The following is a 23,774-nucleotide window of genomic DNA, read 5'->3' on the forward strand; positions in this document are numbered from 1 at the left end:
TGTAGTAAACTGCTCAAGGCTGCACAGCTGAGACGGTTGGAGCCACTGGAATGGCTCCCGGGTCTGTTCTTGACCTGTACAACCCCGTGTTGACTGTCCCGTATCTGTGATAGGCAAGTGAAAGTCAGAAGGCCAGAGGTTGACTTCCCCAGAGCCCTCTGTGAGTACAGGTGTGTCCTGTCAGCCATATCTTTTGTGATGTGACATTGTGAGAGAGCCAGATATAGTTCGGCCTCCACACAGAACTGGGTCCTCTGTCACCTGGGGGCTTGTGTGCCCCCCACAGCGTGGCTGTTTTGCCCTTCCCTCTTGAACTGGTGGGGATTGAGGTTTGGAAGGGTGGGAAATGCACCTGACACTGAGCTGGTCTACAGGGGGCCAGGGTCAGAGTCGCCTCTCTGGGTTGTGGGGTTTTTAAATTCTTATTTATTTATTTTGGTTTATGTTATTATCTTAAGTAATAGGGGTGTTTTGCCTACCTGTATGTCTGGGCACCACATGTATGTGTGGGTGTGTGGCACCCATGGAGGCCAGAAAAGGGCCTTGAATGCTCTGGAATTGGAATCACAGACACAGACACCACGTAAATGCTAGGAATATAACCCAGGTCCTCTGGAAGAGCAGACAGTGCTCTTAACTGTTGAGCCATCTCTCTATTAATTTTTGAGACGGAGTCTCACTGTGTAGCTGGCCTAGAATTCGCTAAGTGGACAAGACTGCCCTCGAACTCATGGGCATCCACCTACCTCTGCTTTCCTGAATGTTTGCCATGTCCAACCTGGTGCTGTGTTCTTGGTGGAGGTACAGAAGCAGGAATGCTTACTTGCTAGGGTCTTGGGACAGTGGTTTGGATTTCAAACCACCTGGTGTAACGCCCTGTTCTGGAGGCTTCTACACATCTCAGTGCCATAGTTCCTGAATCTGGGCAACTGGCTTTGGGCCTTAGGACCTGCGCTCCCTGCTGGGAAGGAGGAAGCCAGTGTTCTGATCTCTCCAAAAGCAATAGTTCCTCCCCTCCACTTCTGGTCACCAAGGGCACCTGTACGTACGTGTACACACACACACACACACACACACACACACACACACACACTCTCTCTCTCTCTCTCTCTCTCTCTCTCTCTCTCTCTCTTTCTGTCTCTCTGTCTGTCTGTCTCTGTCTGTCTTTCTTTCTCTGTCTGTCTGTCTGTCTGTCTGTCTGTCTGTCTGTCTCTCTCTCTCTCTCTCTCTCTCTGTGTGTGTGTGTGTCTGTGTCTGTCTGTCTGTCTGTCTGTCTGTCTCTCTCTCTCTCTCTCTCTGTGTGTGTGTGTCTGTGTCTGTCTGTCTCTCTGTCTCTCTCTCTCTGTCTGTCTCTGTCTGTCTGTCTGTCTGTCTGTCTGTCTCTCTGCAGCTCAGCTGGTAGAGTTCTGACCTCGCTAGCATGTGCAGAGCACTGGGGACCTCTCCTAGCATGGCATAACTGGGTGTGGTCGTGCAGGTAGTCCCAGTACTTGAGAAGTAGAGGCAGGAGGATGAGGAGTTCAAGACCATTCTTGACTGCTTATCTGAGTTCAAGGCTACATGAGACCCTATCTCCAAAAAAAAAAAAAGGTATCTGTTTATTTAGAACAACCGTACAGACTTTGGGATGATAGCAGAAACAGCCACAACAGGCTGTAAGATGGCCCATCACCCGTGCCTTCTGACGGCTCTGTGTCCACTCTTCTCTAAGGGGTCCAGTAGGACCAAATGCTGGTCTGTAACCACGCTGGCTGCTGTACCCCTGGCCCCAGCCTCTCGTCTTCCACCCACTGATGCTCTCTGCTCAGTGTGTCTGTCTAAGCACGCTCATCTTGCTGATAGTCCCTGTTAGGTCTGTTTGTCCAGCTTTTCAGCTTGTGCTTGCTGACCCTGTCTGTCCAGAGGCCTTAGCTTGCTATTTCTTGTCACTCACGTCTGTTTGTCCAGCCCCTTAGTTTACACTTGCGGATGCTCTCTGCTCAGTCTGTCTGTCCCGCTCCAGCGCCCTCAGCTTGCTGATGCTCGGCGCTCGGTCTGTTTGTCCCACTCCAGCGCCCTCCACCTTCTTGCTGTTCAGCCAGAAATTTGCCATCAGCCGGATGATCCCCGATGACCAGCTCAGCCCGGACCTTGTCCTGCCCCTGCACGGGCTGAGGAACGTCAAAGCCATCAACTATGACCCGCTGGACAAGTTCATCTACTGGGTGGACGGGCGCCAGAACATCAAGAGGGCCAAGGACGACGGGACCCAGGCAGGTGCTCCTGCGGGCAGGGTGTGGGGGACGCTCTGCCCAGAGCCTGCCCTGCTGGCTTCCAGGCTGCTCCCCTTATTTGGGCAGGGCTTGTGACAAACAAGGATCTGGACTCTGGTTGTGTAATAATTATAGGTGTGATCCTGGGCACGTGAAGCCCTGGGCTGTGAGCAAGAGAAACTGGATTTCCCAGTTGTTGCTGGGGCTCGGGGTCCGCGTGCTGGTAGGTCATGCTCACGGTTCTTTTGTCCAAGGTGGTTTTCTGTTGCTCAGGGGTCATGATATACACTTCATTTATTTCATAGGACTCACGCGGTCAGTCTTTGTGTTTGTGCATACGTGTGTGCGTGTGTGGGAGCGAGACAGCAACGTCAGATGTTGTTCCTCTGGACCATCCACTGTGGACCATCCACAGCGTTTCTCACTGGGACCTAGGACTTGCTGAGTAGGCTAGCAAGCCCCAGAAATCTGCCTGACTCCACCTCTCAAGGGCTGCAATTACATATGTATGCCACTGTGCCCAGCTTCCCAGTGTGGGACCTGGTCCTCCTGCTTGCAAGACAAGTGCTTTCCCCAGCTATCTCTTATGCAGTTAATTCTGTAACGTAATAAATCCTGAAAGTGGAACCTGTGCAGAATTACCCAACAGAAACAGCTGGGCTTGTGGGGCAAAGAGAGTGGGGCCTGGTGCTCAGAAAACTCTATTAGTGGTGGTGGAAAGAGGGCTCAGTGGTTAGGAGCACCGGCTGCTCTTTCAGAAGACGGAATTTGATACCCAGTACCCACGTGGTGGTTCGCAACTGCCTGTAACTCCAGTCCTAGGGGATCGAATGCCCTCCTCTTTCTCTTTGGGCATGCACATAGTACACAGACGTGTATATATGCAAAACACCTATAACATAAAAATTAATAATAACAACAATCCCCCAGCACCACATAGAAAGCAGGGTGGGATTGTGGGAAGTGTTGGAGCCTCTTTGTCTGGCCAGTTGCCCGTACATCTGTGGGTGTGGAGTATCAGGGATTACATTATGTGAGCTTTATGAAATGGTGGCAGGACCATCATGGGAAGTAGGGCAGAAAGTTCTGGCTGCAGGTGTGGCTGGATGTGGCTCATAGCCTGTGAATGGAAGTGTGTGTCATGCAGTCTTCCTGAAGCCACATGCCAGAACAAATGTCTGCATACACTTTCCGTGTGTGTGTGTGTGTGTGTGTGTGTGTGTGTGTGTGTGTGTGTGTATTATCATCATTATTTTGGTTTTTTGAGACAAGGTTTCTCTGTGCAGCCTTGGCTGTCCTGGACTCACTTTGCACAACAGGCTGACCTTGAACTCACAGATATCCACCTGCCTCTGCCTCCGAAGTGCTGAGATTACAGGCATGCACCACCACTCCTGGCTGTGTGTGTGTATTCTTGACGTTGATGTTGGGAATCATCTTCTGTCTTACACACCAAGGCAAGGTCTGTCTATCAAACCAATGGTCTTGCTGGTCTGCTTGTTCTGGGGACTCCCTGGCTCTGCCTTTTAGGGCTGGCATGCTCACCTTTCATTTATATGAATTTCAGAGGCTCTCAACTGTAGTCTTCATGCGTGCGCCACAGGCTCTTTGACCCTTGAGTTACCTCCTCCATGTTAGTTTTTTGAGACAGGTTTTTCTGTATCCCAGGGTGGCCTCAAACTCAGTATGTAGCATAGGCTAGCTCCTCATCCTCCTGCACCCTATTTCCCAGGCACTGCGACAACTACAGTTGTGTGTGACCACACCTGGCCTCTTCATTTTTTTTGTTTCACATAAGTGAAATTGTGTATTATCAAATGCTTTTTTTTTTTTTTTTGAGACAGGGTTTCTCTGTGTAGCCTTGGCTGTCATGGATTCACTTTTAGACCAGCCTGGCCTTAAACTCACAAAGATCTGTCTGCCTCTGCCTCCCGAGTGCTGGAATTGAAGGCGTGCACCACTACCACCCAGCTTATCAAATGTTATACCTGAATTTTCGTTACAAGTGTATGTGTGTGAGCAAGTCATGTGGTTCAAGTGTGGAGGTCAGAGGAATTTGTGGGGGTGCCCAGCTCTTTCCTTCAACATATGGACCCTGAGGATCCAACTCCAGTGTCAGGCTTAGCAGCAATCTTCTTTACCCACTGAGCCATTTTGCCAGTCTAGTGTTCTCTCTCTCTATTCCTCCCCCCTCCCCCACACCTACCCCCCTGTCTCTGTATCCCCCTCTCTCCCCCAACCCCTCCCCGTAGCCCTGGATATCCTGAAACTCGCTAAGTACACCAGGCTGGCCCGGAACTTGCAGATATCTCCCTGCCTGTGCCTCTCAAGTGCTGGGATTACAGGCGTGCGCCACCATGCCCAGTCAGCCTAGTTTTCAAGCCTAGCAGAGCTGAGCCTTCCCACTATGCGTGACCTGTCCAGGAAGGGTACATAGACTGTTGTGACCAAACCTGCCTCAGGAGGCCTTTCCCAAGATGCCTTTTACAAAAGCTACGCAAAAAGCTACGTGGCCCCTTTCCCACGGTAGTGTGTCGACTTGGTGCTTGTTTTTATACAGCCAGGATCCCGGGGCAGGAAAGGGTGCCGCCCACAGTGGGCTTCCCCACCTAGATTAACCCCATCAGGATAGTCGCCCACCAGAGGTTAGGTCATCAGATTGATGACTGGGGGGGAACTATCATGAGGCCCATATGGTAAAAACTTACCCACTGGCCTGTCAGGTTATCAAGTCACAATTACAGGTCAGTTCTTCCCCCTCCTCCTCTTCCTCCTCCTCTTCCTCCTCCTCCTCCACCTCCTCCACCTCCTCCTCCTCCTCCACTGTTGGTAAAGATGGGTGGCTAGCACTTCAGCGCCAGGCTGGGCTAGTGGCTCTGGGATATCATCTCTCAGGCAGTCACCTTGAGTGCTAACTGATGACTGTGGCTTCCCTGCAAGAAAGCCCCATGGTACAAATCGTCTGAAAGCCCCCGTGACTTTCAGAACCCCGCCTGCCTCACTCCTCTTGCCTTTCTCAGACACCTTACTGCAGATATGTGCATCCTTCCCCCTTTCCCCCCTACCCTGTTTCCTTGACTGCCCCTCTCCCTGCACCTCTGCCTACCCTTCACTGCACACCCCAACCCTCCCTCCACCCTCCCTCCCTCCAGCCCCAGCACCTGCCCTAAGCCCCTTGCCTGCCTCGGCAGCCTGCATCCCTTCTCCATAAAGAGTCTACGAGAAGAGAGGGAGAGTGCTCTGGTCACTCCCTACTATCCTGGCCACTGAATTAAAAGAACAAAATCTGATCATTGAAAGCCGAGAGCTTGGCGCCTGAACAGTGGGAACGAAGGGAGAGAGGCTGGGCTTCGAGTCTTGGCAGTCTAGTTGACAGCCGCCAGTGGCCTCTGGTGGATTCCCTCGAGGGGCCTGGCCTCTGGTGTCCCGCTGGCGCGCTCTTTTTGGTTGTTTGGGTTTTTTTTGTTGTTGTTACTGTTATCATTGTCTTTTAAGATTTATTTATCAGTGGGGCGTGGTGGTGCACACCTTTAATCCCAGCACTCGGGAGGCAGAGGCAGACGTGTCTCTGGGAGTTAGAGGCCAGCCTGGTCTACATAGTGAGTCCTGGATGGCCAGAGCTCCACAGAGAAACCCTGTCTCCAAAAACCAAAACCAAAATCCAAAAGAGATTTATTTTTTTTATTTTAAGTAGATGAGTGCTCTGTCTGCATGTACACTTGCGTCAGCTCTCATTACAGATGGCTGGGAGCCACCATGTGGCTGCTGGGAATTGAACTCAGGACCCCTGGAAGAGCAGCCAGCGCTGTTAACCTCTGAGCCATCTCTCCAGCCCATTCTGCATATTCTTGTTTTGTTTTGGTTTGGTTTGGTTTTTCGAGACAGGGTTTCTCTATGTAGCCTTGGCTGTCCCCATTCTGCATATTCTTAAGTGGGCATCCCACTAAGATCTAAGTCGAGGGCCACGAGGATGGCTCGGTGGGTGCAGGTGCTAGAAATCATGCCCGATGAATGACTTCAGTTCAAATCCTGGCACCACATGGTGGAAGGAAAGAACTAACTGTCACTAATTGTCCTCTGAGCTCCACACATGTGTGCTGTGAGACGTGCGTGCATGTACACACATGCACAGAGCCAGCTAGATAAATAAATGTTTGCTTTAGAAGAGCCGATTCTGGAAGTCATGCCCCACGTCTGTGAGAGTCTTGACTTTGAGGCTGAACTTGGAACTTTTCTCTCCCTTGGGGTTCACAGTGCATGACAGTGTGGTGCAAGCTCAGTCTGCTTCTCTCTCACAGCCCTCCGTGCTGACCTCTCCCAGCCAAGGCCTAAGCCCAGACAGACAGCCACACGATCTCAGCATTGACATCTACAGCCGGACACTGTTCTGGACCTGTGAGGCCACCAATACCATCAATGTCCACCGGCTGGATGGGGATGCCATGGGAGTGGTTCTTCGAGGGGACCGTGACAAGCCAAGGGCCATTGCTGTCAATGCTGAGCGAGGGTAGGTGACCCCAAGGTGGACAGATGAGGGCTGCATTCTGGTCAGGGCATGAAGTCACTCACCGGCCCTTGTGGACCTTTGGTGCTGGCCTTTTGGGCGCCAGGCAGTGTTTCCAGCATCATACCCAGCATCCCCAGCTGGATGGGGGTTGGTGAGCCTGCTGCATGGGCCTTGTACTAATCTGTCCAACTTGATATCTGGAGCTGCACAATTCTACCCCACACACAACTCAAAGCTTGTCCTTCCTGGAGTCTCTCAGCACTCTTTACCTGTCGGTCCTCAGAGTGAGAGAGAGCACTGGGGCAGGTACCCACAAAGCTCAAGAACAAAGCTGGGCTTGGGGAGTCCTGTGGGGCCATGGAGCAGGCATCAGATTGGCAAGGTGTTGTTTATGGGGTTCCTGACTCTTACACTAACTGCCCTAGTGATGGTGGGTAGGTGATACAGCCCTCAGTCTTGGTGTCCTTTTCTGTGACCTTGAGAAGGATGGTGGTGTGGGTCATTCAGCCCCCAGATGGCTAAGTGGAGCCCTAGTTGCTGGTGGACACCTGTTCAGGAGTGAGCATCTTCCTCATGGAAGAGCTCCTTGGCAGTTGGGCAGGGGTGTAGACAAGTGTCCTGTGGCTACAGTGTTCATCCACTTACAGTCTCAGAGCCTAGAGGTCCACAGTCCCCCGTATGGCACTGCCCCTGTCCTCTGACGCAGTGGGACACAGTCTCCCAGCTGTCACTCCAGGCCCCCCCTCTGACCGTGTTGCTTTTCTTTGCTCCGTGGCCTTCTCTCTTTAACTTCAGCAGCCTCTGGATTTGGGGCCCCACCCTCACACACAAGGATTTCATCTCAATCCTCACGTTTTCAAAGAAGCTCGCATTCTGAATTCTAGGGTGGCACAAATTTGAGGGACACTATTCCCCCACCCCCTCTAGGACCAGCTGTGAGGGGGGGGCGTTGCTGCTGATTGGATGGTCAGGGGCTGGGGGTGGGGCCGTGGATGATGCCCTGTAGGAGCTCCCAGCACCTGCCCTTCACCTGCGGCTTCCACACACTGTTTCCACAGGTACATGTACTTCACCAATATGCAGGACCACGCGGCCAAGATCGAGCGGGCCTCCCTGGATGGCACGGAGCGTGAGGTTCTCTTCACCACGGGCCTCATCCGTCCCGTGGCCCTTGTGGTGGACAATGCTCTGGGCAAGCTGTTCTGGGTGGACGCAGACCTAAAGCGCATCGAAAGCTGCGACCTGTCAGGTATGTATGCACCCTGGAATATCTCCAGTCACTGAGTCCTTTGCCAGCCAGCTGTGTGTACGACCCTCCCACGAGCCCTCGGCCTTTCTTGCTGCCACCTTGTCCTGGGCCTGCTGTGAGCCTGGCATTGTGCTGTGGCTCTGTGTTCATACACAGGTCTAACACCGTGGGAGCCTCGATGTGAGCCCCTGACTACAGGGAAGCAGGATTTAGAACTTAGACAGGGGTGCGGGATCCTTGCAGCTCTTCTTCTTGTAATTAGGGGGGTGGCTCAGTAGGTAGAGAGCTCACTACACAACATAAGGGTGTGGCCAGGACCCAGGTAACAAACCAGGGACTGTGGCACGTGCCTGGAACCCCAGTGTTGGGAAGGCAGAGTCGGGAAGATCCTCAGGTTCCCTGGCCAGCTGGTCTAACCGAATTAGTGAGTTCCAGTTTCAATAAGAGATCTGTCTCGGTAAGGTGAGTGGCCAGCCAGATGACTCGGGGGGTCAAAGGCCGTTGCCACCGAGCCTGACCCCAGGAGTTTGATTCCTAGGAGCCACATGGTGGGAAATGAGAACTGACTCCTCCCACAAGTTGTCCTCTGACCTCTGCAGGTGTGCTGTGGCAGAAATCCCCGTGCCCCCCCCCCCAACCCCAGATACTAATAAAAGTAGTAAGAATAGAAAATAAGCTGGAGATATGGCTCAGTGGTTAAGAGCACTGGCTCTTCTAGCAGAGGACCTGAGTTTAGTTCTCAGCATGCCTATGGCAGCTCACAACCATCTGCAACTCCAGTTCCAGGGGATCCAGTGCCCTCTTCTGGTTTCTTTGGGTACTGTAGGTCTATGGTGCACAAACATATGTGCTGGCAAAATACCAAGTCACATTAAATAAATAAATATTTTACCAGGCACAGTGATCCACGCCTGGAATCCCAGACACACACACACACACACATACACACACACACACACACACACACACACACAAGTAAATACTTTTTATCTTTATTTTTTCTGTTTTTTTGAGACAGGGTTTCTTTGTGTAGCCTTGGCTGGCCTGGACTCCCTTTGTAGACCAGGCAGGCCTCGAACGCACAGCAATCTGCCTGCCTCTTCCTCCCAAGTGCTGGGATTAAATGAATGCGCCACCACCACCCAGCTTTAAAATACTTTTTAAAAACCAAGTATAGTGATGCACACCTTTAATCCCAGTACTTAGGAGGCAGAGGCAGGTGAATCTCTGAGAGTTCCAGGATAGCTAGAGATACATAGAGAGGCCCTGTATTAAGTACGTACATATATGTGTACCTTAAAAATGTAATATTGAGACTTCTGACATTTATGTATGCCCACACATGTTTATACATACCTCCACACAAATATTGCGTACACATACACACTAATCTGAGTGGAGAGAGGAAGCACCATGCTTACAGAGGCCAGTGACCATGGTGCACACATAGGTGGTATGGTCGTGAAGCCTACCTAAGCCAGCCCTAGTGGGAGCAGCCTGCGTCTACAGTATCTGCTCCAGCTCCCAGCCCTGGAGAGGGTAGAAACGCCCCAGACTCTCTAATGGTCCCCTCTTTAAATCTCCATTCCCCTAAGTCCAGCGTGCTGGGCTCTTGACTCGACTGCCACTCACGGAGCTTCTGTGCTACCCACAGGGGCCAACCGTCTGACCCTGGAAGATGCCAACATCGTGCAGCCAGTGGGCCTGACGGTGCTGGGCAGGCACCTCTACTGGATCGACCGGCAGCAGCAGATGATCGAGCGGGTGGAGAAGACCACCGGGGACAAGCGGACTAGGGTTCAGGGCCGTGTCACCCATCTGACCGGCATCCATGCTGTGGAGGAAGTCAGCCTGGAGGAGTTCTGTATGTGAGAGGGGGCAGCATTTGTGGTTGGGTCCCCTAGGGGAGGGTGACACTGCTTAGAGATTCCTGAATCAGCTCTACTAAAGTCAAAGTGGCTGGTGCAAGAGCCGTGTGCCTGAGGAGGTCATGGGCTCAGTACGGAAGACCGGGATGTGCCCAGGCGTCCTCTGTTCGCATATTTGTTTGCTAATGTATAGAAGACCCCAACCCTGCTTTTAAAACGTCTGTCTGTCTGTCTGTCTGTCTGTCTATCTATCTATCTATCTATCTATCTATCTATCTACTACCTACCTGCCAATTTCAAGCTATCCATAATCTATCTCTGTCATCCGTCTATATCAATCATCTATCCATCTGTTTCCTTTTGAGACAGTTTTTCTACATAGCCTGCCTCTGCCTCCCGAGTGCTGGAATTAAAGGCGTGTGCCACCAAGCCCAGCACTAGCCTGTAATCCTTGATAGTCTTCCTGAGTGCTGGAATTCTTTGAGGTGTGTGTGTGTGTGTATCTGTCTGTCTGTCTGTCTGTGTGTGTGCATATCTTGGGCCTGTAATGAGGCAGTGCCCATTATTGCAATGATTATATAATAAATCAAGGCTACATGTTTCATGCCTGGGAACCCAAACACACTGGAAGAGGGGGGATCCCTTTATTTCCATAGAAGACACACCCCCAACAACCCAAAGACTCCCTACTCGGCTCCAGCTGGTTTGTTTTTGCAGTCCTTGCGATTGAATTCAGGTCTCTCATGTGTGCTGCACAAGTACTCTACCCTTGAGCTGCGTCTCCAGCTAGGCCCCACCTAGCTGCCTCTCAGAAATGCCACAGTGGCAGGAGTGTATAATCCCCTCCACACATGTACATGTAGCATGCATGTGTGTTCCTGCCTGCGCGCGCGCGCGCGCGCACACACACACACACACACACACACACACACACACACACACACACACACACAAATGCGTGCATGCCCACATGTGCATGCACTCGAAACCAAACAGAACCCTGAGCTGAGGCCGGGAATGTAGCTCAGTTGGTGAAAGGCTTGCCTGGATTCAGGTGGGTGGTACACCTTTAATCCCAGCGCTCAGGGAGGCAGAGGCAGGTGGTTCTCTCTGAGTTCAGGGCCAGCCTGGTCTACAAAGTGAGTCCAGGACAGCCCCTAGGACTACACAGAGAAATCCTGTCTTGAAAAACCAAAACCGAAAGAAGAAAAGAAAAGCCCCCAAACAAAAAAACACAAAAGTTTGGATTCAATCCCTCCACCCTCTGTCTCTGCCCTTTTTCTGTCGCCTTGTAAGTGTCCTTGTCACTGGGTGTAGACACTCAGGTCGTCCACAATGACCTCATCTTGTGATTCCTTACCTGGTACATCTGCAAAGACTCTGCTCCAGTGACGTCTGTGCTTATGGGTCATAGGGTCAGGACGTGGCCCGTCCACTGTAACAGCAGAGACAGCAGCGGCAGGCCAGGGTCCATCGGTGGTGGGAAGGGTAAGAGTGTGGCCTAGGGAGGCAGGCTGGGTGTACTGGGATTCAAACCCTGTGACTGCTTCCAGAGTCCGCGTTCTCTTCCTTTTTAAATGTTTGTTCTTTGAGAATTTCATACAATGTATTTTGATCCCGCCCATACCTACTCTTACCCCTAACTCTTCCATGATCCACCCCCACCTACCTGCCCACCATTTTTAAATTTTAATGTTTTTGAGTAACCCATCGATTCCAATTTGTGCTGTACATATATGTCTAGATGTGGTCACACACTGTACTGGAGTGTGGCTGACCTGCCTACCTGGAGCCACACCCTTACAACAGTCTGGCTCCTCCCTCGCCCCACAGGGGCCATCAACTGTCCAGAGCTTGGCCGGGCGTGGTGGCGCACACTCTTAATCCCAGCACTCAGGAGTCAGAGGCAGGCGGTTCGCTGTGAGTTCGAGGCCAGCCTGGTCTACAAAACGAGGCTAGGACAGCCAAGGCTACACAGGGAAACCCTGTCTCGAAAAACCAAAAACAAACAAACAAACAAACAAACAAACACAAACTGTCCAGAGCTAGAGAATAGTGGCTTCTGAGCGCCTTCTGCTTCATGCTGGAATGTTGACCGGGTTGATCCTGTGCCGGCGCATGACACATGACTGCTGTGTTTATAGTACGGCATGGTGCCAGACCCAGCTTTGTATTTATATCAGTTCCCATGTCATTATCAATCAACTGGGCTGCTGAGGGGATTACGTGAGATGGTCTTGTGTAGGAGTCTGGCCCTCACCTTCTGCACACAACGAGCTCTGAGGAGGAAGGTAGAGCCTTGACCCGACTCCATTTGCTCTGTCCCTACAGCAGCCCATCCGTGTGCCCGAGACAATGGAGGCTGCTCCCACATCTGCATCGCCAAGGGGGATGGAACGCCGCGTTGCTCCTGCCCAGTCCACCTGGTGCTCTTGCAGAACCTGCTGACTTGTGGCGGTGAGTGAGGCCTGGGGACTTCGAGTAGGTTGCCATGTGACTTCCCTTGAAAATTGTAGTCCCTGTGGCATCCGATCTCCAAAGCATGTCATTTCTTTACTTGCTGCCGTTTCTTCCTTCCTTCCTTCCTTCCTCCCTCCCTCTTTCCTTCCTTCCTTTCTTTCTGCCCTTTCTTCTTTAATACTCATGCGTGCTTGCACATACATCTAGTACTATGAGTTTTCTCCCTAAGCTCTGCTTTTCCTGCGTCTTACAGATTTTAAGTTTTCAGATAGTTGAGATGTGTGTATGTGTGTGTGCGTGTGTGTGTGTGTGTGTGTGTGTGTGTGTGTGTGTGTGTGTGTGTGTGTGTCTGTGTGCACATGTGCTGTGGAGGCCAGGGGTTAATCTTGGCTGTTATTCCCCAGCCATCCACCTTGCTTTTTGGAGAAGGTTTTTCACTGGGAACTTGCACCTGCCAATTAGGCTAGGCTCCCTGTCCAGTGACCTCCGCAAAGATCCTCTTGTCTCTGCTCCCCCAGAATTAGAGTTCCGATTATGTGCCATCACACCTGGCTTTTTACACTGCATGCGGAGGTTTGAACTTAGGTCCTCACTTGTGTGAGCATGTACCTTGCTTATCCTCTGTGAGCTCCTGGGCGGGCCAGGCTTCATCCCTGCCATGACCTCACCCTGGACACTTTGGCGTTGGCTGAGCACCTGGACACTTGTTCTTTTAATGGCTGTTCTTGCTCCTGGGAGACGGGCTGTGGCCCCAGGAGCTCGGAGAGTGGCCTGGCATCTCTTACACTGCCTGGCACTTCAAACCTTAGAGTTTGGCCAAGAGCAGAGAGGTCATGTTGAGTCTGTCCACTCCTTTTCTCTTCTAGTGGCTTACATGCACTTCTGGCCTGAAGATGTTGTCTGTGTGGCTCCCAGGGATGCCTGAGCTCCTGCCCAGACCAGGGGCTCTGGAGTGCCCCCCCTACCCCCCCACTGACCCAGGCCTGGCTCTCTGCTTGAGAGCATGTGCCTACCTCACTCTGAGACTCCATTGTTTTGGTTTATTTTATTTTATTTTATTTTTGTTCTGGTTTGTTCTTTGACTGGCCTTGGGCTTTCAATGTAGTCAAAGTTCACCTTGAACTCCTGACCTCTTTCCGTCCCCCAAGTGCTATGATTACAGGCATGTACCCTTACACTCAGCTTGAGGCCTCGCCTCACAGCCTGAAAGATGAGCGTCTTCTATGCAAACACTGTTCAGACTTCTGTGGCCACTTATTGGTCACAGGATGGAGGGCTTGCTGAGGCTTTTAAATGTGAGCCCTGAGGCTAGAGAGGTGGCTTAGCGGTTAAGACCACTGACTGCTCTTCCAGAGGACCCAGGTTCAATTCTCAGCACCCACATGGCAGCTCACAACTGTCTGTAACTTCACGATCTGACACACTCACGCAAACATACCTGTAGGCTAAACACCAATGCACATAAAATTATTTTTTAAAAATATGAGCCCTGTGACATGACAAGTGCCAAGCAGGCATGCAGGGCAGAGCAGGGCCTAAGATGCTTCAGTGTTTCAGCAGCACAGCCCCACTGCTCCCTCTGTGTGGCCTGCCCTAGCCACACACACCTGCCTCTTCCCCACAGACTGTGACTCATGCAGTGACACCTGGGTGTAGAGGGGAGATGGAGGCTTCGAGAAGCCAAGGAACTTGCCGGGTTTTCCACCCTGTCCTACTATGTTGGATGGCATGACTGCTGCTTAGCCAAAAGTTCCCAGTCAGCCATGCTCCTTACCACAGACAAGAGATGTGGGGGCTCCGTGGGTAAGAACACTTAACTCTGCAAGTACGAGGACCTGAGTTCAAGCCTCCTGCGGCCACATCACAAACAGGTGTGGCTCTGTGGGTAGCTGTAACTCCAGCACTGAGGGGAGAGGTAAGGGCAGAGCATCACTGACGCTCGCTGGTTGCCAGCCTAGCTCCAGGTTCGGCAAGAGGACCTTTTTTTTTTTTTTTCCCAAAGGAATAACGTGGAAAGTGGTGGAGAAAGGTGCTGTCCATGTCTGCATAGGTGCGTGCACCATACATACATGTGCATGTAACATAGGGGCCAGGGAGAGAATAAGAGAGCTGTGTTGAAGATGTGTGTAGCTTACTTGGCAGAGCATGTACACAAGGCCCTGTGTTCATCCCTTAGCAGTGTGTAAACCAGGTATGGTGGTGCACATCTGTAATCCCAGTACTTAGGAGGAGGGTAGAGGCAGAGGATCAGAAGTTCAAGGTCATCGTTGACTACACGAGTTTGAAGCCAGCTTTTCCTTCCTGCCGTCATCTGTGCCGGGGCTGAAGGTGTCACCTGAGCAGGTTGACACGGAGTCTGTGCTCTGAAGGCCAGCCACGGCGTGGCGTGGTTCCCTGGGTGGAGCCTGCTTGACCGTAGTCTCCTTCCCTCCCCTAGAGCCTCCTACCTGCTCCCCTGATCAGTTTGCTTGTGCCACCGGTGAGATTGACTGCATCCCTGGAGCCTGGCGCTGTGACGGCTTCCCTGAGTGTGCAGACCAGAGCGATGAGGAGGGCTGCCCAGTGTGCTCTGCCTCCCAGTTCCCCTGCGCTCGGGGCCAGTGCGTGGACCTGCGGCTGCGCTGCGACGGCGAAGCCGACTGCCAGGACCGCTCCGATGAAGCTAACTGCGACGGTGAGGCCAGGCCCACTTGCCCTCCACAGTAGGTGTGCTAGGAAACAGCTAAATTGGCAGGTCCTCTTGATGGGAACAGATAAAGTGAGTTTTAGGCACAACCTGAAGAAATGCTTCTGCGTGACTCCTATATCCAACCGGCAGTTGACGTAAAGACAGGTTGAGACTCTTTCTCACATTTCTACATTTGGTAGTGACTTCTGCTGAAACTCAAGGTAGATCTAGTAGTCAACTAGGTGTTTCTGTGGCCCTGGCACAGTCTTATCATTAAAGGCAGTGTTGTCTTGCACTGTGCCATGTGGGGATAGTGCTGGCCACCTGGGCAAGATCTGCATTTATACATGGCTATATACTGGAGTTGGTTTTTTTTTTTTTTTTTCTTTCTTTCTTTCTTTCTTTTTTATTTTATTATTATTTTTTTATTCTTTTAAGACAGGGCCGTATGTAGCTCAGGCTAACCTTGAGTTTGCTCTGTAGCTAAGGCTGGCCTGAGCACAAGGATTACAGGTATGGACTACCACAGTAGTCCGTACTATGTTGAGGATCAAACTCAAGGCTTCCTTCTTCATGCTATGCAAGCACTCAGTCAACTGTGATACATTCTCAGCCCTTTCTTTAGATTGTAAGTGTGTGCCTGCATTTGCGTGTGTGTGCGCGTGTGTGTGTTCGCGCGTGCGCACATATGTGTGCCATGTTGTGCTTGCGGAGGTCAGAAGACAGCAGATTGCAGAAGTCAGTTTTTTCTTCTATCATGTGCTTTCCAAAGGTCAAACTCATGTCACCAGGCTTGGCTGCAAAGCATCTTTATCCACTAACCCAGTGGTCTTCAACCTTCCTCATGCTGCGACCCTTTAATACAGTTCCTCATGTTGTGGTGACCCCAACCAGAAAATTATTTTGTTGCTACTTCATAACTGTACTTTTGCTACTGTTATAAATAGTAATATACATATATGAGATGCAAGATATCTTATATGTGACTCTCTCGAAGAGTTTTTTGACATCCCCCGATCCCCCACCCCCAACCTCCCACCCCAAAGAGGTGGTAACCACTGCACTAAGCCATCTTACTGGCCAGCCTTTAATTTAAAATTTTTGTTTTAATTCAATTTTATGTGCATGAGGGCTTTGCCTACATGTATGTATGTATACCGCGTGCATGCCTGGTGTTTGCAGAGGTCAGAAAAGGGTGTTGGGTTGCCTAGAACTGGACTTAACACACAGATGCTTGTGAGCTGCTGGGTAGGTGCTGGGAACTGAACCCAGGTCCTCTGGAAAAGCAGCCAGTGCTCCTAACTGCCGGCCCCTCTCTAGCCCACACTGATCCTTTGGATCTTTCCACCAAATAAACCTCTTTGCACTTGCTGCGCCTGTCCCTCTGGTGCATGATCTGCACTGTACTCGGTCGCCTGCCACATGTTTTCAGCACCTTAGACCCAGAGCTGTCCCTGCAGCACTCCTGCTGTCTCTGCCCACAGCTGCTAGGTTACGTTCCGGATGACTCAGATGCAGTCTGCCAACTCTTCTCCATCCTCAGCATGACCAGATGTTGTGCAAGGGCGGAGGCCTGGCTCGACCTTGGCAGGGTTCTCTGTGCAGTCAGGGTGATTGCTTTACAGTTCACCAGTGTCCTGAGGGATCTGCTGGAGGCCATGATGATAGCACATGTGCCAGGCCCAGCTAGCTGCCAATTTCTGTAAATAAGGGTCCAGTGGCTCTGCCAGGCCCAGTTAACCCTTTATGCGTAGGCCACTCTCAGGCTAGACAGGAGAGTGAGGCAGTTGCTTGCAGAGCCAGTAACAATGCCTGCTTCTGGATTTAGAGTGTTGCATGTGACCAGTTACTGTATGGTTTTTCTGTACCCGCCCTTGCTCTAAATAATGCCATGGAGACCTTTATGTTTAGCATAAGCTTTAGGCACGATCGCTGGACAGATGCTCAGCTATCCTAACCCGACAACACTGGCCATGCCTGTGACCCTTGACACGGCCGTTACCTGTCATCTTAGTTTCGTCCTGGCTCCTACTTATTCATCCATGTCCTGACTCTCCTCTCTGATCCCTACCTGATCTATTGGCCGCTTGGCTCTTTATTTAACCAATCAGAAGGTGCTGGAGAACAGTGTTTACAAAACACTGAACCAGGAGATGCTTCATAATAATGACAGTACCAGAGTCTGTCTTCAGATCTCTGTCTCTGAAACCAGCATTAGAACACACGGTGCACAGAGACCTCACCCCAACAGTGATCGGTTTAGAAGCCATCCCTCCCTCACCCCACTCACCTCACCACCAACAGCAGGTGCTGGCCTCCCACCTCCAGGGAAGGGCAGAGCGCCCTTGTCTCCTCTTCTCTGGGCCGTCAGCAGAGGTCCAGGTAGAAGGTCGGAAGATGATGCTAAGCCCCCCACATGCTTCCTCAAGGTGCTATAGCCTGCAAGCTTTGCTTGCCCACTCTCCTCTCAGATGTTAGAGGAGACAGCCTTGGTCCCTACAAGAGCAACATCTGCTTTCATAGAGTTCTAGGCTACAGTGTCCCCGCCCACCTGGAAATAGCACTGAGGAAATAGTGTCCTTGCCGACTTGTGCTTCCAGCCCTATGTCCCCTGAAATCCTGCTTGATCCTGCAGCTGAGGCTGTGGCATCTTCTTCTGTGCTGTCTCTGACTCAGGCTACATGCCTTCTGGGCGCAGGCTGGGCATCAGCATCTCTTGCTTACTGTCACATTAACATTCCTGTGCCCTCCGGCATTGGACAGGCCTAGGTTTGGGGTCGTGCTGGCTTTTCCATGATCTTTCCTAGCTGGATCCTAGAAAGTGTTCTTGCTGTTGACTCGGCGCAGCTGTTGCCTCCGGCTCTTCTGAGCACCGCCCCTTTCTCCTCACAGCTGTCTGTCTGCCCAATCAGTTCCGGTGTGCCAGCGGCCAGTGCGTCCACATCAAGCAGCAGTGTGACTCCTTCCCCGACTGCGCCGACGGATCTGACGAGCTCATGTGTGGTGAGTGGGTTCAGGCAGGTCCCCCAGTGGGGTGGGGTCTGCCATGGAGGTCGGGTGGGGCCAGAGGACCTGAGGAGCCTGGGGGGGGTTTCACTTAGTGAGCATCCTAATTGTGTTTCTGATCCTGTGATGAGAAAGCAACTTAGGGAGGATGGGTTTATTCTGCTTTTGGTTCTAGGCTACGTTCTAGGTCCATCACTGTGGGGAGCTGAAGGCAGGAACTTGAAGCAGCTGATCACATCCGCAGTCAGGAGGGGGGAAAGAAGAGAATGAACACATTCCTGCCTGCCTACTGATCAGCTCTCTTTCTCCTCTCTTAGACAATTTCAGGCCAAAACCTAGTAGTTTGGGTCTTTCCACATCAATGTCATCAGGACAGTTTCCCACATACCCGTAGGCCAGCCTGATCTAGACTGCCTCTCCCTAAGTCTCTTCTCAGGTGACTCTAGAGTGTGTCTCTTGACGACACTAACCACCAGAGAAAAGCAACAGCTAGAAAGCAGAGGCTGAGCCTCGGAGTTTCCTAACTGGCCATGGAGTGCTGGCAAGGCCAGAAGCAGAGGCTGCCGGCCCGCTTGTGAGTCGGCCTCACTGTGAGCTGCTGGGTCTCAGATCTGACTGGCAGCCATCCTTTGTTTCTGGGACCTTGGTACCATCTGCTCCACAGCCAGGAGCCCTAAGTTTGTGTGAGGCCAAAGAACATTGCAGTGCTCATGTGTTCCACACGTGTTCATGTATGCATAGGCCATACATGTCCCCTAAGTAACACGGGCTGATACCCAAGGATGAGTGTTATGCTAGGTAGTGGTGGTCAGGGCTTCCTAGAGGCTGGCAGTGGAGACAGGAAGGAACTGGGATTCCAGAGATGTAATGCTTCGCCACCTGGGGCTGCCCAGTCTACCGCATGGGGACCAGAGCTTAGACCTCTGCTCCTGAAGAGGAGGGCAGATGGGGAGAGGGCAGTTTCCCCGCGGATTCAGATGCCGTCACAGGTGGATTTATTTTATTATTTATACAGTATTCTGCCCACACGTGTGCCTGCCCACCACAAGAGGGCACCAGATCTCATTACAGGTGGTTGTAAGCCACTATGCGGTTGCTGGGAATTGAACTCAGGACCTTTGAAAGAGCAGAAGGTGCTCTTAACCCCTGAGCCATCTCTCCAGCCCCGCACACTGACTCTTAAGTGGTCTGGCTTAGGGGAGCAGAGTCGGGGTTATTTGAGGTTTTTTGTTTTATGTTTTTCAGTTTTGGTTTTGGTATTTTGAGACAAGGTGTCTTTCTCTGTGTAGCCTTAGCCGTTCTGGACTCTCTTTGTAGACCAGGCTGGCCCCCTGTCTGTGCCTCCCAAGTGCTGGGACTGCAGGCATGCGCCACCACGCCCGGCTTCAGAGTTGGGGTTGTTGGTGTTCTCTTTCTTCTGTTGGGCAGGTGTCGCATCTGGTGAGGTCTGTGCATGGGCTTCTGTAGGCCTGGCGTGTTTGCTAACGCTCCCCACACTCAGGCTCTGACCTCTGAGGCAGAAGGTTTTTCCCGAGCTCCTTTATGTTGTGGGCAGTTAGGAAGGAAGGGAGTTGATATGTTGGTGAGACTCATGGGTCCCAAGGTGAACACACTCTTGCCAGCTAAATCAGGGACATGTCTTTGTCTGGTGGCCTTGCTCCTGGGCTGCTATAAGAGCTACTCTGACCCCAGTAGACCCCTGTACTGGCACCTAGCTGCTCACACCCGACTCCAGACCTCCCGTCCCGGCTCTCTTCACTTTGACACGGGCTAACTTAGGAATGCTTGCTGCTGACTCCTCCAAGCGGGCCGCTGGGCAAAGCTGTGTGAACACAGTCCAGGGCCATTGGAAAGGAGGCCGGGCTGGCCAGGCGGAGAAGTGGTGCGAGGCCAGGAGCAGCAGGCGATATTCCCAAAGGGAGCTATATCCCACGTCCCCAGCTCATCTGCTCCTTCCTGCAGATGCTGGAGTTTGGGCAAAGGCAGCCCCTCTAGGGCCCATAGCGTGTTTCCCGTGGGAGGCCACACTTTGGGATTCATGTGAGCTATCTTTCCCTGTCCAACAGAAATCAACAAGCCGCCCTCTGATGACACGCCAGCCCACAGCAGCGCCATCGGGCCTGTCATCGGCATCATCCTCTCCCTCTTCGTCATGGGCGGGGTCTACTTTGTCTGCCAGCGTGTGATGTGCCAGCGCTACACGGGAGCCAACGGGCCCTTTCCCCATGAGTATGTCAGTGGCACTCCTCATGTGCCTCTCAGCTTCATAGCCCCGGGTGGCACACAGCACGGTCCCTTCCCAGGTGAGGAGCCTGGAACATTCACTCAGTGGTGGAAGTGGTTTGATTGAGTTGTTTGGGAAGAGCCTGGGGGCCACCTATAGAAATACAGGTATGCAGGTACCAGGGGCGACATTTTCTGCTTCAGATCCTATCAGTAGCACTGTGTGCCCATGTTCATGCCTTGTGAGGGCTGAAAGTGCCTGTTCACTCTGGGGCCACCGTGGAGACCGCCCGAACCTCTGCAGCCTTGGCCTCCTCTCCCCTGGCCTATTCTGTCACTAAGCCGCATTGGAACTGCGATGTCCAGAGGATGATGTGACACGCTTCTTTGTGGGGGTTGCAGTAGCATCCGTATCCCAGCATTCTCAGGATGCCTGGGCTCTGTCTAGGTGCTATGCTCTGTACTCAGCCCCTACAGGGCTCCCTTCTGCGGTTCTTCCCAAGAGTTACTCTGTGTCTGCATGCTTTATAGAAACTTCTGTAGCCTGCTCTGGTCAGACACCTGGGCTCCCTGCAGGAGGTAGAGACAGTGCCAGTTGGGACACAGTCACCTGAGCTGGAACCTCATGGGCATCAGGACCCGAGGTGGGAGTTTGCTCATTCTAACCTGCCTTGCCCTTTCCCACAGGCATCCCGTGCAGCAAGTCCATGATGAATTCCATGAGCCTGGTGGGGGGGCGGGGCAGTGTGCCCCTCTATGACCGGAATCACGTCACCGGGGCCTCCTCCAGCAGCTCATCCAGCACAAAGGCCACGCTGTATCCACCGGTGAGTGAGGCAAGGCCGTAAATGGGTGGCAGTGGGAGACACTCCCATCAGTGATGGCTCCAGGGACTTCCTGGGTGGAAGGCTTTCTAGAGCTAGTAGTCCTTCCAGCATCCCAGAGGAGGATGGCATGCGATCCCCCCACCCCCGGTTTTGTTCTTAGGGTGCTTGCCTAGCATGTACAGAGCTCTGTGTTCCATTCCTAGTTCAGCACAGACCTCAGATAGTGGGTGTAGAGGTGGAGGGAGGAGGTTGAGGAATCCAAGGTCATTCTTGTTTACATGAGAGGGTTGAGGACAGCCTGAGATACATGTCTTTCTGTCTCAAAAAACAAAATAACAGCCTGGTGTGGTGGTGCACAGTTAATCATAGAACTCAAGAGGCAGAGGCAGAGGCAGAGGCAGAGGCAGAGGCAGAGGCAGGAGGATTTCTGAGTTTAAAGCTAGCCTGGTCTACATACCAAGTTCCAGGACAGCTAAGCCTACATAGCAAGACATTGCCTAAAACAAACAAACAAAATCAAAGACAAACCTCAAAGAATAAAAAAAATATAGAAGCAGAACTCTCACCTCTAACTCCATGGTTATTCCTGGGACTTTCTGGCACCCAGGTGGTGTCTTGCCTGGCATTGTGGCCGTCACTGCCTTGCTGGCCCAGCTAGCCCTGTCTCTACCAGGATGTCTATGATCCCTACCGTGGCCTTGAGTTCTTGGAAACAGATGATCAGTAGGGTGAAGAGCTGGCGCTCTCCAGCCACACTCTGCAGGGAGAGGGTTGCAGAGAGAGTGACCTAGCCCTCTCCTGTGAGGCAAGCCCAAGAGAGCAGCCCAGAGTGGCTTGTCGTCCTGTGTGAATGAATCGGTATTAATTCTACTCCTGTGGGGGAGGGGGGGGAGACACATCCCAGTGCCGACACACATCTCCTGCAGATGCTCCAGACTGCAGATAGTGCCAGACATACATGTGCTGGGGTTTGCCCCTGCTCACAGACCTGTGGTCATTTAATTTATGTATTAGATGCAGGAACAAGTCTAGGAACTAATAATAAGCCTAAATAATGATAACAGTATTCTGCCCCCTCTCCCCACAGCAAGTTATAGAACAATCAAGATAGGGCTGACAGCCGGGTGGTGGTGGCACACGCCTTTAGTCCCAGCACTCGGGAGGCAAAGGCAGGTGGATCGTTGTGAGTTCGAGGCCAGCCTGGTCTACAAAGCAAGTCCAGGACAGCCAAGGCTATACAGAGAAACCCTGTCTCGAAAAACAACAACAAAAGAAAAAAGATAGGGCTGACAGGATGGTTTAGCAGGGGAAGGTGCTTACTGACAAACCTGCCAAGCTGAGTTCAGTTCCTAGAACCCACATGGTAAAAGAAAAAAAAATCCTCTCAAGCTGTCCTTTGACCCCCACACATGCCTACCCACAATGAATAAATAGATGTAATAACTTTTTCAGAGAAAGAGACAAGACAGACATTAGTATTTTCAGGCCTGGAGGTCAACGCCCCAGTGAGGGGGCTTCAGTAACTGGCGTCCTTGGAGACCTTGTCACTTGACTTCCTTCCTAACCCGGGTCTTGCAGCCTGCACAGGGCCAACGACAGCCCCTTGAACTTCTTCCAGGGTCTCCCCAAGGAGCCCTACATTGCCATGGGCTTCCCCTTCCCCCTTCAGGGGTGTCCCTTGTCTGTGTGTTGCCAGCTCCTTATCATGCCTTCCCTCATCCTGGGTGGATAGGGTCGAGGGCGGCCTTATCTCTGGTCACAGCACAGGAGCTGAGTCTTCCGAAAGCTCCGAGCCTATTTTTAGGGCTGACATCTGGAGCTCAGAATGCCCTCCGCAAACCCCCCCCCCCCCATACACCCTAGTTCTTGCACCCTCTGAAACCTCACATGGCCATCTCGGCTGGCAGACGGCACAGGCTACGTCTCTTGAGTTAGCACCCTGCACTCTGAGGGCTGAGCGGAGCTCTTCGGAAGTAGCTAACTCAGATTACGTCCATAATGTGCTCCCAGTACAGTATTCAAAGAGCACAGGAGAGTGAGATGCCATGGCGCCCCAGGTCACATAGGGGCCTCAGGGGACATGCCCTCTGAGTTCTTTGTAGGTGTTGTTACTGGATTCTGGGATGAGACCTGTTCCACCATGGCCTTGAACTCCTCTCCTGCCACTATGTCCCTAGTGCTTGAGATTACAAGTGTGCACCGCTGCTCCTAGCTTTTGTAGGAGGCCTTTTATGTGCACTCTGGTTTGTAAGGATGTGTTTGGAAGGTATGAACTCTACCAAGGAGGAAGTGCCGGGGCTGGAGAGATGGCTCAGAGTTTAAGAGCACTGGCTGCTCTTTCAGAGATCCTGAGTTCAATTCCCACAACCTTTTGTAATGAGATCTGGTGCCCTCTTCTGGTGTACAGGCGTACATGCAGCCAGAACACTGTACATAGTAAATAAATAAATCTTTAAGAAGAAGAAGGAGGAGGAGGAGGAAGTGTCTTTTAAACTTGTTTTAGGTCACTGTAGATTTATGTTCAGCTACAGTGGATAATACTCACGTTTCTCACAGGCAGTCTAGTATGAGAATCAAGGCACAGACATGTCCCTTTGAACGTGGATTTTTACCAGCGTACCCGTGGCAGGTTGGGGCTGTGGCTCTGTGGTAGAGTGCTTGAAGCCCCAGATGCAATCCCTAGTGCCACACGTACAGAAAATAGTATATTGTGG

The 23,774-nt window shown here is 52.0% G+C and overlaps 1 protein-coding gene across 2 annotated transcripts in view; it reads left to right on the plus strand.

Moving 5' to 3' along the window:
• LRP5 (LDL receptor related protein 5) overlaps positions 1–23,774 on the plus strand; it is a 104,572-nt gene that overhangs the window by 75,713 nt on the left and 5,085 nt on the right. The window contains exons 13-21 of one of the 2 annotated variants that reach the window (XM_084750590.1): positions 2,053–2,252; positions 6,551–6,759; positions 7,818–8,008; positions 9,663–9,872; positions 12,208–12,333; positions 14,774–15,010; positions 17,897–18,007; positions 20,077–20,313; positions 20,921–21,060. In XM_084750590.1, the coding sequence (XP_084606716.1) occupies positions 2,053–2,252; positions 6,551–6,759; positions 7,818–8,008; positions 9,663–9,872; positions 12,208–12,333; positions 14,774–15,010; positions 17,897–18,007; positions 20,077–20,313; positions 20,921–21,060 (1,661 nt within the window). The remainder of the gene's footprint in view (positions 1–2,052; positions 2,253–6,550; positions 6,760–7,817; positions 8,009–9,662; positions 9,873–12,207; positions 12,334–14,773; positions 15,011–17,896; positions 18,008–20,076; positions 20,314–20,920; positions 21,061–23,774) is intronic. The other variant, XM_084750591.1, reaches the window with a different exon arrangement.

Source organism: Acomys minous (genome assembly GCF_964271855.1).
Source record: "Acomys minous genome assembly, chromosome: 2".
Classification (NCBI taxonomy): Eukaryota; Metazoa; Chordata; class Mammalia; order Rodentia; family Muridae; genus Acomys; species Acomys minous.